The following is a 16,076-nucleotide window of genomic DNA, read 5'->3' on the forward strand; positions in this document are numbered from 1 at the left end:
TGTCTTATCTGCTTCTGCAAGTAATCCAGACAACCAGCTCAGTGATGTACAGATCAGGGCTCTGCGGGGACCATGCCATCTGTTGCACAGTTCCTTGTTCTTCTTTTCATTGGAGATAGTGTTTTATGGTTTGGGATGCGTGTTTGGGGTCATTGCCATGCTGCAGAATGATGCTGGGACTGATCAGACACCTCCCTGATAGTCCTGCAGGATGGATAAGCATCTTCTTTGTCTTGTACACAGAAGTCGAGGCAATTTTGGGGATCCCTTGAGGCTGTATAGAGCTGCAATTTAACAAGGCAGCATGGTGTACAGGGTAGTAAGGATGGTTAACATGCAACCTTACCATCAGTATCACATCTGTGCACATGTCGGCTTTAAATAACATCCACTTATAACTCCAACCATTCTATAAAGTGGTCGTTTTGTCATCTGTTGAGGCATTTGCGGTGTAAATGTCCAGGGCCTTGATTCATTAGCAGCGCAGCTCAATGTGAGGGGGCGGTCGTTAAACAGAAAAGCGCCCACTATGCACGCCTAACATAGCAGTGCTAGCCTTCCTTAGTTACGCACATTACTTACATAGAAACGCGCGTAACTTTCAATGCGGGTCGTCCTGTAAAGTATCGGGACCACAATAATTCAATAGCGGCCGCTACTATGTTAATTAACATAGTTACCGTAACTATGCTCCCCTGTAGAAACCTTTCTGAAAACGTTCAAAGCCAACATTGAGCACCAACCCCCTGATTGCCTTTCTTGGCAGATTCTGGCACTACGATATACTACTGTACCCTAGAATCACTTGTATATAGCTGTGAATAGTTGCAGAGGAGGATCCAGCCTTGCCTACTTTCCCCCTTATCTACCCTCTGTTTATCAATTGGCCCTCGAGTTTAGAAGAAACATAGATGTGTCGAAAACAATCTGTATTTCCGTGTAATGATAAATAAACAATTGGAAAAGCTCTTGTGACTGCAAATTAGCACATGCACCTGTTGTTTAATCACATACATTAAATCCAGCGTAAGAACCCTTGTTTAATGTATTTAATTTCCTCTGTAATTCTGAGAAGACAGATACTGGAAGCATTCACACATGTCCTCATAATTCTGCATATTAACAGGCATGAAGAAAAACAACTGCTCTTCTGTGTTTATTCACTTGATTTTGTGCTGTTTCTTTGGGCAAAGCTAAATAGGCAGCACTGCCCCCTACAGGACACCCTGTATAATGCAGTGTATATGGTACAGTAACAATAATACATCGTGGATAAAAGGTGTTGTGGATTTAGTTAAAAGAAATCATGTTTGCTGAAAAGGTCAACATTAAACCATCCCTGGCCTTGCAAACATAGACAAGTGGTTGCTGTTGTAATTGAGGTAATTCAGGACTTGTTTCTCGATGTCTGTTTGGTAGCCGTTTTGCTGAAGGATGCGCTTAAGATATTTCTGCGGGGTTTCTGCAAGATTCAGTTCATCTTCGGTGACTTTCAGGGCCAGCTCTTTCATAGATGGATGCTCGTAGACCTGGAAAATGAAGTAGATATTCATTAAAGTGCAGAAAACAGATTACAGCTTAAACCCATTACAGGGTGGAATAGATTGGCCAGAAATCCAGGATTAATTTGCGATTGTTCTGTGTGGCCTGACATCTCAGCCCTTTGCAACCGCAGGGTCAGATCTGTAATCTTAAAATCATAAACTGTGAAGAGCGCGCTAACGTGACAAGCAAAGGAGTGATGTCATTTATCGTGATCAAGCCTTGGTGAATAGTGACAGCTGTGCAGGGATATAGGCATGGCACATAAGGAGAAATTCCATTTTTGTTTGCCATTATAGTGTACCCCGAGGCAACATGTGACCTGAGATAAACGTGTATGTTCAGTGCAAAACATACTAATAACCAGGCTGTTTTACTTGTTTTATTTTGCTGCCTGAAAGAGTTAATTTTTAGGCATGGAATTGACAGCTTCTGTCTTGTTTGGGAATATAGTAAACATCACTGATGCGCAAATTACAGCCATAAAAGATTTACTGGCAGAATTCAACTTCTGAGAGCAGGGAGAGATAGAAAAAATAAGTCAATAGTTCATGTATTTTCATTTAGGGACACTTAATACATAGGCTGCCACTGAGCTGAGACAACAAAACATTTATTCTACTGTGTAAATGTTTAAATATAAAATAAAACTATTGGATATCTAAAAAAGGTAATTTTTAGGAGTAAAAGGATAAATACAATTGTTTATCTCATCAGTTTATTTTCACCTCGGGTTCACTTCAATGTACAGTATATTTGTACAAGTCTTGTTTAACCTCCTGAGCGGTCTGGACGAGCTCAGCTCGTCCACCACCGCCGGAGGCTGCCGCTCAGGCCCTGCTGGGCCGATTTTTATCAAATAAAGTGCAGCACACGCAGCCGGCACTTTGCCAGCCGCGTGTGCTGCCTGATCGCCGCCGCTCTGCGGCGATTCGCCGCGAGCAGCGGCGAAAGAGGGCCCCCCTAGCCGCCTGAGCCCTGCGCAGCCGGAACAAAAAGTTCCGGCCAGCGCTAAGGGCTGGATCGGAGGCGGCTGACGTCAGGACGTCGGCTGACGTCGATGACGTCACTCCGCTCGTCGCTATGGCGACGATATAAGCAAAACAAGGAAGGCCGCTCATTGCGGCCTTCCTTGTTTATTCTGGGCGAGGCGATCGGAAGATCGCCTCCGGAGCGCCCTCTAGTGGGCTTTCATGCAGCCAACTTTCAGTTGGCTGCATGAAATAGTTTTTTTTTTATTTAAAAAAAACCCTCCCGCAGCCACCCTGGCGATTTAATCAGAACGCCAGGGTGGTTAAAAGCTAAAGAATAATGGCACGAACAATAACAATCCCCCCTTTGGCTTTCTGAAAGATCCTCCAGATTTTCACTACTGGTTCCCTGCTGGTCCAAATTCACAGGCACAGGGGGCAGAGTGATCTACAGAGCCAGGACTTCATTTTCATACATCTAGCACTAACCTGGCAGCTTAAAGAGAACCAGAGACGAAGCACCCTCTTGTATTTTACCTTATAAATCAGTGGGAACATGACAGTAAACACCTAATCTGCTCTTTGTTTCATTGTTCTCTGTTTAATCTGACTTAGTCTTTTCAAGCCCAAGCCTGCCCCCTTGTGGCTCTGTTAGAATGACTCAGCTAAAATCATTCCCGGCAAAGCCAGACTGAATTCTCAGTCAGGGATTCTTATCACAGCTGACAACAGACACTATTAACACTGAGGATGAAACGGAGAGCAGGGTAGGTGTTTTCTCTAATGTTCCCACTGATATACTGTATATGGTAAAATACATGAGGGTGCTTCGCCTCTGGTTCACTTTAACCATAATTTTCAGTAGAAAGTAGACCCATTGTCCATTGTAATTCATTGAGAGGCCATCTGCTTTCTATTCATTAGGGTCACCTAGTGGCTGGAGGGATGTCTGTAAACAAACTAAAATACAGTATTGGCTTTTCAGATGACTCAGCCCCCAGTGCCTGCAGATATGGAAGAAGTGAGAACAGGTAACGAGTATTTGGAAGGGCATTCCAAGGCCAAAGGGGCAGCATCTTTGCATTTCAGTCTGCAGCCAGTCTAAAAACAGACAGTAACCTCAAACTGCTGTTCTTTGTAGTCTTAACAACAGTACGGTGTGTACTTTACTAGGACTGCTATTTCCCTGAGACTGTCCAGAATGAGACTCCTTTCTTGCTGCAGGAGTAATGAGCTGCACAGGGCGGGAGACCTTGCTATTAATTTTCAACACCTGTATTACAAAATTAATTGGGTTATTAAAGCCCTAATTAAAAGTGCAAGAGAGATACATGTAAAAACAATAGATTTGCCTACTAAAACTCCTGCTGCCGTTAGCAGAATCAGGCCTGGTCTGCTCATGATGCCAAGTGAGGCGACTTCCCCAAGTCTGGGGGCAGCAACAGGCAGAAACAGGAAGTGAAGAGAATGCCTGGCCAACTTATACTGGGGGCAACTGTACCTGGCTATTCTATACTTTGGGCAACTGTACCTAGCTACCAACACTGGGGACACCTATACTGAGGGCGTTTTTTTTGGGGGGGGGGGGGCTCACAGTAGCTATAACGAGTAGTAAAAAATTGTTGGGTGCTGTGCGTTCATTACAAGTTTGCATCAGGCAGCAAACAGTCTAGAACCGGCCCTGAGCAGAGTCCATATACATATACTGTATATATGTACGGTAAAGTCCCTAATATCCGGAGGGACGAGATTGCTTGATGCTGGATATGTGTGCATATCGGTTGCTTGAGAATTCAACCAACCGGGCACAAAATAACACTATTCTCCTCCATATATGAATTGCAGAGCGTTGCGCTGCATGAACACCTTACAATTCCTCAGTATGCTGGTCCTCTTCACCCCTGCAGCTCCCAACTGCTTTGCTACATCCTCTCTGTATGGCTGCTGAAGCATGCATGTGACTCACTGCGGGTCAGGTGACATGCCAGGAGGCAACATGGACGCAACTAGCAGCTACAGGAGTGACTTGGCGCCCGGAGGATTTGTATGTTGTTTCTGCTGTGCACTGCTTTGCAGCACAGGAAAGGAGTGCCCCCATTCTCCCCCACAGGCAGCATGGCGGTTGGTTGAGACTGTCGGATGCCTGAGTTCTGGATAGCCGAGACTTTACTGTATGATATACTGTATATCAAGGGAGGCAAAGCAGCACAAACCAAGTAGCTATAGGCAGTGTATGCATGACGCAAAGGAGTGCCTAATTTCCATATAAAATATAGGGCTAGCTGCACTTTACAGCATTAGTAAATGCGTTCAAGCTTAACAACCATGCAAAAATGCACGAAAAAGAAATAAGATAAAAAAGAAAAAAAGATTTTGTTTTATCCCTTTTGTTTGATTCTTAGGCTATTGGCACTTTCCCTAGAAAAATAAAGAGCACGGTTACAGTAGGATTCACCAGATGGGTGCCACTGTGGCATAGCCGGCAAACTTGAATGCATTTACCAATGCTGTAAAGCATGAACAAGAGCTCCTACTACTCCTTTTTGAGTTGTATGCTGCAACCCTTTGTAAATATATAGACAGATCCACTGATATTGCGTCTGTCACAGAAAGCTACAGAAACCTGATGCGCCGCAACTGGAAGGAGGGCTTAAATGCACGAGTTGTCAGTGCGTGACATGAAACTGGAAGTGTTCGCTATTGGCGACCTGACGCTGCACTACCAGTGTACCTGTCTGTTGCAAAAGCGGCTAATAGATGTTCTGGCTCTCCCAGTCCCCATTGTGTGATGTATCTATACCCTCTACCAGTCTCTCTCAACCTCTTTACCCTGGAGGAACCCTTCACATAATTTTTGGATCTCAAGGTACCCTGTATATACGGCAGGGGTGGTTCTTTATTTTGCAGGAGGCATGATCTTAAAAAATGGGTGTGTCTGTTTATTGTAACAGTCTTGTTGTTTATCACCCATTCTATGTTTCTTCCTTACAGTCACCTTTATTCAATTAACTTTTTCTCCTAAGTTTTTGCCTAGGAGATAATTTTTCATCTTCTGTTTAAAGCGGTATAAAACCCTGACATAATATTAAAAAAAAACATGTTTTCCTACTTTTTATATGCCATACGGTTAGCATATTTGCTTTTGTGCATAAGTATTATTATTCATTTAGAAATTATACGTTCCTAAAGTAGATTTATTTTACTCTGAGAGCTGACTTTGCATTTTATTTATAACTGCTTCATTCATCCTCTAACTTAATCAGAAAGCATCAGAAAGCATTTATGCTTGGCTGACTTTGTTCAGGGGACCCAGCAGTGTGAGACAAGGCTTTGTTTACATTTCTTACTTTATACAATTAAACACAAGATAACATTATGTAAAGTTCGGAAGAGGCCAGCTCTGCTGGAAGGGAAGCTTCTAAAGCCTGTGTTAACCCTTTGAATGCAGTTCTAGTAAAAAAAAAATGCTGGTTGTATATAATATGCTGTAAATAATGTATTACAGCAAAGTAGAAATGCTGGGTTTCATTCCGCTTTAAGATAACTTTTTAGGACTTTGCAACTGAAAAAGTATCTAAAAGTATGTGAAAAAATACTGTCAAGTGCTGTCAAAATTATTCTAAATGTATTCAGGCTTGCTGGTGGCATTTGCTGGTGACAAGGTATGAAAATATCACCTGGGAGAAAAAAAGAATTGAACAAGGGCCAATGTCCCCTATTACAGTACCACACATTAGTGTTTCTTATTATAGCTCCTGCAATTATATTGCTCCCCTATAATGGTACTTTTTTATTATACTACCCTCTAATTATAGTGCCCTTCATTATGCTGTCTCCCTATTCTAGTGCTTAGTTTTATTAATGTGCTCCTTATTATTCTTACCCCTAATTCAGTGCTTCTTTATAAAGTATCCCCTATTAGTGTGTTGCATTATACTTCCCCCACACCGACACCAAATATTTGGGGAAATCATACGAGTGAAGAGGACACAGAGATACTTTTGGAATTCTCCCTGCCCACCACTGTCACAGAAAGGGAAAATGCCAGGAAACCTCTGCAAAGTTCTCAAGGAACCCTGGTTAACAAAGCCAGCTCTATACACTATGCACATCAGTACTGCGCACCATCCAGCACAGGATGTAGCACTTTACTTATGTTGTTTGTGTCTATGAAATTAGCACTTTATGGTGTATACATTTTGCACATGTGCACTATTTTTTTTTTTTACTGAACCCCATTCCATATCCATGAGGAGCTCTTAATGAACGACCCAAGAGAGAGAAAATTTCTGTTGTGCTAATCACTGACTTTGTAATTCATTGTAAGTGTTTTATGCCAGAAGTCCTATACCTATTGATAATTATGAGTTATTAACCCTTCATGCCCTAGCGATCTCCTCTCTACATTAAGCCCTTTGCCTCTGCTTCTCCACCACCACCCATGTGAGCCCTCTAATGTAAAGCCAATTCCCCTCAATTTACTAATTATCCCCAATCTGCAAGTTCCTGACTCCCCTTCAACCCCTAAGATAAAAGGCTCCAAAAGGATCACTAGATGAAGACGTACAGTGCTGAAATTTGACTGCTGAAACCAGCAAAATGATCAGGGTTGAAATTGATATGCAGTCTTGGTACCTGCTTTTGGTGTTTTGTATGTATGTGTGTGTGTGGGGGGGGGGGGGGGGGAGGATCAGGGCAGGTTCTCCAGCACTGAAGTTAAATTAATGGTGCTCTGTGCCCGTAACCATTTCTGACCTATTTGGCACCCCAGACACTACAACCTGTGACCTTACCCTTATTCTCATACACATGCACACTCTTTGGAAAGAAAGGGGGAGCGGATGGGTGAAGTAGCAGCAGCCAAAGATCACAATACCAGTACACTGCAAATTTAAAAGACATCATAGGGGCACTGCAAAAGTTGGAATATACTGTAGTGTGACTGCCTGAAACATGAATACAAGAGAAATAACATTTATATTATAGAGAAGGAAGGCCGATCGGCACTGCAGGTGCTTTATTCCATTTGCAGGCACAGTGACAGTACAAAAAATGTAAAGATAAAACTATTCACATACCATGTTAAGGAGAGTGGTGTGGAGGTGCGGTGGATGCCTTCGTTGAAGCGCATTGATAGCGCGAAACGGCCGTCAGGCATCATCCCCTGGCACCCACCGCACCTCCACACCACTCTCCTTAACATGATATGTGAATAGTTTTATCTTTACATTTTTTGTACTGTCACTGTGCCTGCAAATGGAATAAAGCACCTGCAGTGCCGATCGGCCTTCCTTCTCTTTATTTTGTATATCTGCTCTTTATTATTGATCAGAGCATGCAGCCTGCACCAGAGCAGGTGAAGAGTGTGTGTCACCCTGCCTAGACCCTTCCAGCGTCAGCTGTCATAGCTGCAGTGCCAACGTTTTTTCTTTTTTTCTTCCCCCTCCCCTGGCCAACATTTATATTATGCTTTTCTCCTGGCGGACCCAATGTGCTTGAGCTGCAGCCACTAGGACAAGAGCAGCATTAGGGAGTCTTGCCCAAGGACACCTTGCTGAATAGGTACTGGCTTACTGAACAGGAAGAGTCAGAATTTGAACCTAGGTCACCCGTGTCAGAGCCCTTAACTATTACACTATCTAGCCAATACTAATGCAGTATTGTGCTCTGTACACTTAGAACATGCCTTTGCCTGGGCTGCCTGTGCCCAAAAACAGCCCTGACCATGACAGACTTAAATCCAGCATCACAATTCCTTAGTACCAGATCTAGCTGATGAAGTGTTATAAGACATTTCATACACGTGTCTGAAGACGTCTTTCTCACTGAATGTCTTGGTCAGAAGGGTTGTATTTCCTACTTCAGGCTAAATGCCTTTAACTAGGACCCCCTACCAGCCTATTGTCAGGCCTGATGGCGTAGGCTGGGTATTATCAGGGGCACCAGGACTGCCCACACAATCTTTCCATAATTAGCTTTATAGCATGCATAAGTAAAATATACTTTTATATTCTAATAAACAAGGGCATTCTGCTTTGTTAGCATAAATGCAGACTGAAAACACATAGAGACAGCCATGCATTTCAGTGATAAAGATAGTCCAGCAGGATGTGCTCTTAATTGAAGTCAGGGTGGAGATCAGGGCTCTGTGTGCAGCCCCCAGGCTATGTTTAACATATCAGTAATGAAACATAAAGGAAAAAAGTCTTAATCCAAGCAGTTTAGAGAAGAAGAGGGATGCAGGGATAGGGACAGCGCTAATGTCCACATGCATTATGTCTTTACGCAGGATTCAGAAAACCATTACATGAGAAGTGTCTCCCCGGAACTGAATGCTGAACACTGGAATATGTATAATGAACGGTATCCAACTACTGTACGCATACTGGGATTTTATGCTAAACTGGGTATTACAAATCTTCTAAATTCAGCACCCAAGCTGCTTCATCTATAAAGCCAATTCTTAAAGTGTACCCAAGGCGACATGTGACATGATGAGATAGACATGTTTACTAAACATATTAATAACCAGGCTGTTTTACTCATTTTATTTTGCTGCCTGAAAGAGTTAATTTCTAGCCATGGAAGTGACCGTTTCTGTCTTGTCAGGAGCGTATCAGGAATATACATAGTAAACATCACTGATAAGCAATTTTTTCTACATATTTCATTTTTCTACATATTTTCTACAAATTACATTTTTCTACATATTTCTGAGAGCAGAGGGAGAGAGAAAAGGGTCAATATAGTTCATGGTTTTTTCATTTAGGGACACTTAATAGACAGCAACTGAGCAGAGACAACAAAACATTCAATCTACTTTCTAAATGTTTAAATATAAAATAAAAATCCTAGGATGTCTAAAAAAGTCATTTTTAGGGGTAGGAGGATAAATACAACTGTTTATCTCATCAGTTTATTTTCAACTCGGGTTCACTTTAAACATTAATAGTAATGCCATGAATGGGTATTTTTAGCTAAGTGTATACAGTGTTTTACAGGATGAGCCATATCCTATTACAAGCGGCTTATGTAATACAAACTAACCCCAAAACTGTCAAGGCAGATTCTAACAGCGGTCGGGAGGATAAGCATGGTGCTGTAATATAATCAGTGTAAATCAATAGGTTAAAAACGCTGCTTTGTGAATCAACCCCCATGTGCAGGGGCATAACTACAAATCATGCCCCCCCCCCCCCGCAAAACTTTGATGGGGTCCCCTTAAAGTGATCTAAAACTCAGCATTTCTTCTTTGCTCTAAAATTTTCCTTACAGCCTTAAACCTACTAGCATAAACAAGAATTGTAGCAGAACAGCATTCAAAAAGTTAACCACAGCACTTTGTCTTGCCATGGAAAGCCCCTTCAGCTTAGGATCCAATCCGAAGTGGAGATTACAGTATCTTTTGTTTACATTCCTCAGTTGTTACATTGGCCTCAATTCACTGAGCTTATCTCCTGTCTTTAATAACGTTTCTGAGCTGTTTCTAGAGTTATCACCATGGTGATAAGGCATGTAGTGTTCAGGAAACATTTTACCTCAGGCAAACCTAAAGTTAACTCTTTTGTCTGTAAGTTAATGTGAGATCTCTAAAGTTAACTTTTCAATCCTTAAAATAACTACAGAATTCTAAAGTTAAAGACAGACTGTTAACCACTTCAGCCTACAGCTTCGAAAATCTTATGCATCCGAGCAATGTTCACCTCCCATTCATTCGCTAATAACTTTATCGCTACTTATCAAAATTAATTGATCTATATCTCGTTTTTTCCGCCACTAATTAGGCTTTCTTTAGGTAGTACATTTTGCTAAGAGCCACTTTACTGTAAATACATTTTAACAGGAAGATTAAGATAGAAATGGAAAAAAAATCATTATTTCTCAGTTTTTGGCCATTATAGTTTAAAATTAATACATGCTACAGTAATTAAAACCCATGCATTTTATGTGCCCATTTGTCCTGCTTATTACACCATTTAAATTACGTCCCTATCACAATTTATGGCGCCGATATTTTATTTAGAAATAAAGGTGCATTTTTTCAATTTGCGTCCATCACTATTTACAAGCTTATAATTTTAAAAAATGTAATAAGATACTCTCTTGACATGTATATTTAAAAAGTTCAGACCCTTAGGTAACTATTTATGTAGTTTTTTTTTTTTTTAATTGTAATTTTTTTAATTATTTTTTTAATACAAAAATGTATTTGGGTAATTTTAGTTTGGGGGGTAAATAGCCAATTTTAGATGTAATATAATGTATTTTTTATTCAATACAGGTATGTGGGTGCAGTTTACTATTTGGCCACAAGATGGCCACATTCAAAAAATTCCTACATGCGAACGATGTCGCATCTAGGAACTAAAATGAAGAGAAGTTGTTTCCTGGGGGCAGAAATACCACGCTCTCTGATGAGAAAGCGTCGGTATTTCTGCCGGGGACTTGGATCGGTGAATGGGAATTATATTCCCATTCACTGATCGGGGGGGCAGCGGGAGGCAGCGGGGGCGCGCGCAGGGGCGCGCGCCCGATCGCGAGCACCACACGGCTGCAGCACCACTGCCTATCTGGACGGATATATGCGTCCAGATATGGCGAAGTGGTTAATTAACTTCATGTAAAAATAACAACAGAGGAGGTAACTTAAAAACTGAAGTGATAAGATAACTCTCTTACTGTGAAAATCTCTACACCTTATTAAGGCAAGCTTCTTTAGTGAATTAACACTGAACATACCGATCAATGGGATTGATTCACTAAACCGTGACAACTCATAGCACGGCCGCGCTAGCGTTTTCATGCGCAATCGCAAATTTGTGCTCGCAGTCGCAAATTTTTGCGTGCAAAAGTTTGCGATTGCACACGGAAATTCGCGATTGCGCGCAAAAACGCTAGTGTGGCCGTGCTATGAGTTATCACAGTTTAGTGAATCAAGCCCAATGTGTGGTGGTAAGTTTTCTCTTGCCTTATCACCAGCATGATCTTAGTGAATTGAGGCCATTGTGTGTAACAACTGAAAAGGAACTCTCTGTGCTTCAAGCACACACACAGTTCAGAAGAGATCACTAGAAGATTTTAATATATAAATAATGAAAAGCAGCTTGATTAAAATGCAATGGCAGCTTTCAGAGCAGGTAAACTGTACTTTGGGGACAGACAATATTACTTGTGCACAAAAGCAAATACAATAACTGTATGGAAAACATATTTTTTTGAATGTTATCTCGGAGTTTCAGACCTTTTTCATGTTCACAACACTTCCCTTGCCTCCCCTTGGTGACCCTCGCAGCCAAGGCACAATAAGGGAAAGAGGCGCCCTGATTTGAATAAAAGCTTTTAAAACCAGTTTAAAAACGAAAAAGAAAAATGAGGTATCTTACCTCAATGACGAAATCTCTGTAAACTTACAAAAGATTTTTATTTGAGCACAGGCAACGCGTTTCGCGGGTCTGAGCCCGCTTCCTCAGGCCAATACAGTGCCAAATGACAGAAATCATGTAGCATAGTAGCTAGGGAGGCTCCCTATGCTACATGATTTCTGTCATTTGGCACTGTATTGGCCTGAGGAAGCGGGCTCAGACCCGCGAAACGCGTTGCCTGTGCTCAAATAAAAATCTTTTGTAAGTTTACAGAGATTTCGTCATTGAGGTAAGATACCTCATTTTTCTTTTTCGTTTTTAAACTGGTTTTAAAAGCTTTTATTCAAATCAGGGCGCCTCTTTCCCTTATTGTGCATAGTTATACCCCCGTACATGTTTGTCCGAGGGGTGGTGACAGAACACCCGTTGTTTTACCACGGTTAATGTTTTGTCCATCCTTTTTCATCTAAGAGAGCGACCGCAACCAGGTCCGTCCAGGACCACCCCGAGTGGAGTCGGGTTTATGGTCTCCACCTGCTTCCTGTGGTCGGTTGCCCCTTGCAACCCTCCTTTGTGAGTAGCCCTTTCAATCAATTGATTTCTCTACACACATACTATTGACATACTGCACTATCAGGCTCCCTTTTTTGTCTCCTGTATCTTTTTTTTCCCATAGGGTGCCAAGACACCCCAACCACGATCTCACAGCCTAGGGGCCCATCTTACAAAGGTCATAGAATAAGTGTGGTCATCAGGATCTTCACACCCATAACAAGTGTAGCCATGAAAATCTGATCTGGAGTATCGAAGGGAGGGTAGGTTAGTAGTTGAGCCCCCCACACCTCAGCCCCCCAACTCTCCCCCCCCCCCCGCCCGCAATTGAAGGGGCTGCTACCCTGTAGTTACGCCCCTACCTATGTGTCTTGATGATGTGGTTCCACATTGTATTTTACAGGTAGTAAGTGTGAGCATTTGTAATATTTCAAGCCTGCTAAAGGGAAATAACTGTGTGGGTCAAAAGCCTGTATGGATTGGTGCACAGCTGCTAGAAGGCTGAACTACTGTATATAATGGGGGTTTCAATCTAAAAAAGATCAGTCCTAAGGTACTATACTTATAATCAACACAACTGCCCTAAGAATGTATTGTTTAATTTTAGGTTTATTTGGGCTTCAAGTAAACCTGCTAAGCAGGAAGTCAATTGTAATGAGCAAATTCACCTCCATACCTAAGGAAGTTTGACTTCTAACCAGCTCTAGCCAAAAGTGGTTTGATTTTCTGTCACACCATGGGCTCAAATGTGCCCCTTATGTGGGCCAAGGTTGTCATAGACGATGCTAAAAACCTGGCAAAGATTCTATCACTTCCTCGGTCTACTAAAAATGCTTTTCAGAGCAATGCTTGTCTATGTTGAAAAGATTTACTACACTTCTGTAAAGCCGAGAAGTGTGGAAAATTCCTCACAACACAGACATAGTAAAATGGACTCATTCACACTAGGGGAAGCAGGTGGCCGCACGTTGTACCACAACACAAAGCCACCTGCGGTGCCATCTATTATCATGCTGATACCATTCATTACTCTGAATAAGGCAATGCACAAAAATACATGCAGTAGTGGCATAATGCATTGCAGTACAGCGAACTGGACGAGTGGGAATGCCAGGCATTGCTTTCTGTCCAATGTGTGATATTCCCAGTTTCCAGCAATGCGTGTAGTGTTGTGCACCTCCCTGCACCGCACAGAGTGGGATGGAGTCTGAAAGAGGTTTCAGCTCTTTCTCAGTTTTTTCATAACTAAAATAAATGTTTTGGTTGAGTTCAGACTTTACTCTGACATAGAGTCCTTAAAAAGTTCAATTCCAGAAGGAAAAAAAGTATTTTAACCACTTTATCCTCCTTGACGTATAAAAACGTCAAGGAGGACAGGCGCGCTCCCGCGGCCGATCGCGCGCGTGCACGCGCACTCCCGGCCGCGGAGTCGGTAGCCACGGAATCAATGTATCGGGCTGGGGAGCCCGATCATTGATTCCTCTCCCCCGCTGAAAAAGCGACAGTTTCTCTCGGAAGCTTCGCTCTTTCTGAAGCTGTGTCCCTCTAAGCGTACATTGTACGCTTAGAGTGACGTCATGTAAAAAAAATCGAGATTGCCATCTTGTGGCCAAAATGTAAAACTACATGTAAATGCCCAAAAACATTACAATACACCAATATTTCCCCAAATAAAACACTTTTAAAACCCACCCTCCCAAAAATGCCCACATAAAATGTTTAATAAAAAAAAACAAAAAAAACATTACTATAAAAAAAACAAAAACACATAAATATTTACCTAAGGGTCTAAACTTTTTAAATATCTATGTAAAGATGAAATATTTCTCTCTATTTTTTTTTTTAAGCTTGTAAATAGTGATGTATGCAAAACGGAAAAAATGCTCTTTTATTTCCAAATAAAATATTGTCGCGATACATTGTGATAGGGACATAATTTAAATGGTGAAATAACCGTGACAAATGGGCAATAACAATACGTGGGTTTTAATTATGGAGGCATGTATTATTTTAAAACTATAATGGCCGAAAACTGACAAATAATGATTTTTTTCATTTTTTTTCTTATTCTTCCTGTTAAAATGCATTTACAGTAAAGTGGCTCTTAGCAAAATGTACCCCCCAAAGAAAGCCTAATTGGTGGCGGAAAAAACAAGATATAGATCAGTTCATTGTGATAAGTAGTGATAAAGTTATAGGCTAATGAATGGGAGGTGAACATTGCTCGGATGCATTAGCTGAAAACGACTGAGATGTTAAGTGGTTAATTTTGAAAAGCATGAAAAAGGGCAGGCCCGGATTTACATCACAGGAGCCTATAGGCACAGATGTCCTGCCACCTTAGACTTCGCTCTTCATGAACCTACAAACCAGGCCAACCCTCATCAAGCGTGCTGACTTGCCCAGCTGTCACTTTTCCCTTAGTCATCATACGTAACTACCAATGTCCCTGTGAGGCTTGGTGGTGTATTCTCCACAGTCAGCATGCAACGCATGAGCTGACGTGGAGGAGGTACACACACTAGCACAAGGAAACAGGCTATCCCCAGTATAGTGGAGGGGAGGACTGACTCCAAAAGGAGATTGTGGCGCACAGAGCCGGTGCAGATCCGACAGCCACAAACAATGCTTTCGCTATAACGTCTCAGCGCAAAGTAGCGCTGAGCGCATAAACCAGAACTGAGGAGATCAGGACAGGTAGACAGAATGAACGCTTGCTAGCTAGCCGCTACTTAGTGACAGCAAGCGTCCACAACAAGACAGACTGGAATGAGGCAGCCAATGCGTTGCAGCGATGGCGTGCCTTACAAAGACAGGACAGGATAGTCAGGAAATAGCAGGATCAAGATAGATGAACGTAACACAGACAAATATACAATAAGTATGTTTTCCTAGCGTTTTACAATTACAGCTATCAATGAAACTATTTGTAACGTCTGACTAACATATGTATATATCGGCAATGAACCGATATATAACATAAGCAGGAACGCTGACTAGGACTGGAGTAATACAGGGAACAGGACTCAGAAGGATTCGCTATCTCTTCGCAGAGATGAACGCAATCCACAAACGGTAACAGGACAGGATTCAGAAGGATTCGTTATCTCTTCGCAGAGATGAACGCAATCCACAAACGGTAACAGGACAGGATTCAGAAGGATTCGTTATCTCCTCGCAGAGATGAACGCAATCCACAAACAGGACCAGGAACAGGATAACTAGCTCAGCACGGGTGATCAACGTGCTAGAACTGACTAACTTAACACAGGATATAAACAGTTCGTGTACGTATATATCAGCGTCACTGATGTATCAACGTAACACGAATACAAGGAAAATAATAAACGTGCTGGTATGCATATATATGGGCAATGAACCAATATATGATGCAAAACCAGCAAAGTATCTTTAGAACAAGAAACACGATCGGGGGCTGAAGCGACAGCAAGACAGGCTTAAACTGAAGCTATGAAAACCCGAGGAGTCCTGCAGGAAGCAGATCTTTATACTGAGGTCATCCAATGGGAGCAGACATGCAGATTCCCACACAGGTGAATGATAATCAGTCACAAGCTGACAGCAGGGAAAGGCAGACAAAGCTATGCAGCTTGCATGGAAAGAGATCAGAACTACCTGAGCTGCAGCA

At 42.0% G+C, this 16,076-nt stretch overlaps 1 protein-coding gene across 3 annotated transcripts in view; it reads right to left on the reverse strand.

Moving 5' to 3' along the window:
- Positions 1 to 1,141: 1,141 nt before the first annotated feature.
- CFAP61 (cilia and flagella associated protein 61) overlaps positions 1,142 to 16,076 on the reverse strand; it is a 399,007-nt gene continuing 384,072 nt past the window's right edge. For all 3 annotated transcript variants that reach the window (XM_068232439.1, XM_068232441.1, XM_068232438.1), the window contains one exon: positions 1,142 to 1,529. In XM_068232439.1, the coding sequence (XP_068088540.1) occupies positions 1,329 to 1,529 (201 nt within the window). In that variant the 3' untranslated portion in view covers positions 1,142 to 1,328. The remainder of the gene's footprint in view (positions 1,530 to 16,076) is intronic.

Source organism: Hyperolius riggenbachi, chromosome 4 (assembly GCF_040937935.1).
Source record: "Hyperolius riggenbachi isolate aHypRig1 chromosome 4, aHypRig1.pri, whole genome shotgun sequence".
Taxonomy (NCBI): Eukaryota; Metazoa; Chordata; class Amphibia; order Anura; family Hyperoliidae; genus Hyperolius; species Hyperolius riggenbachi.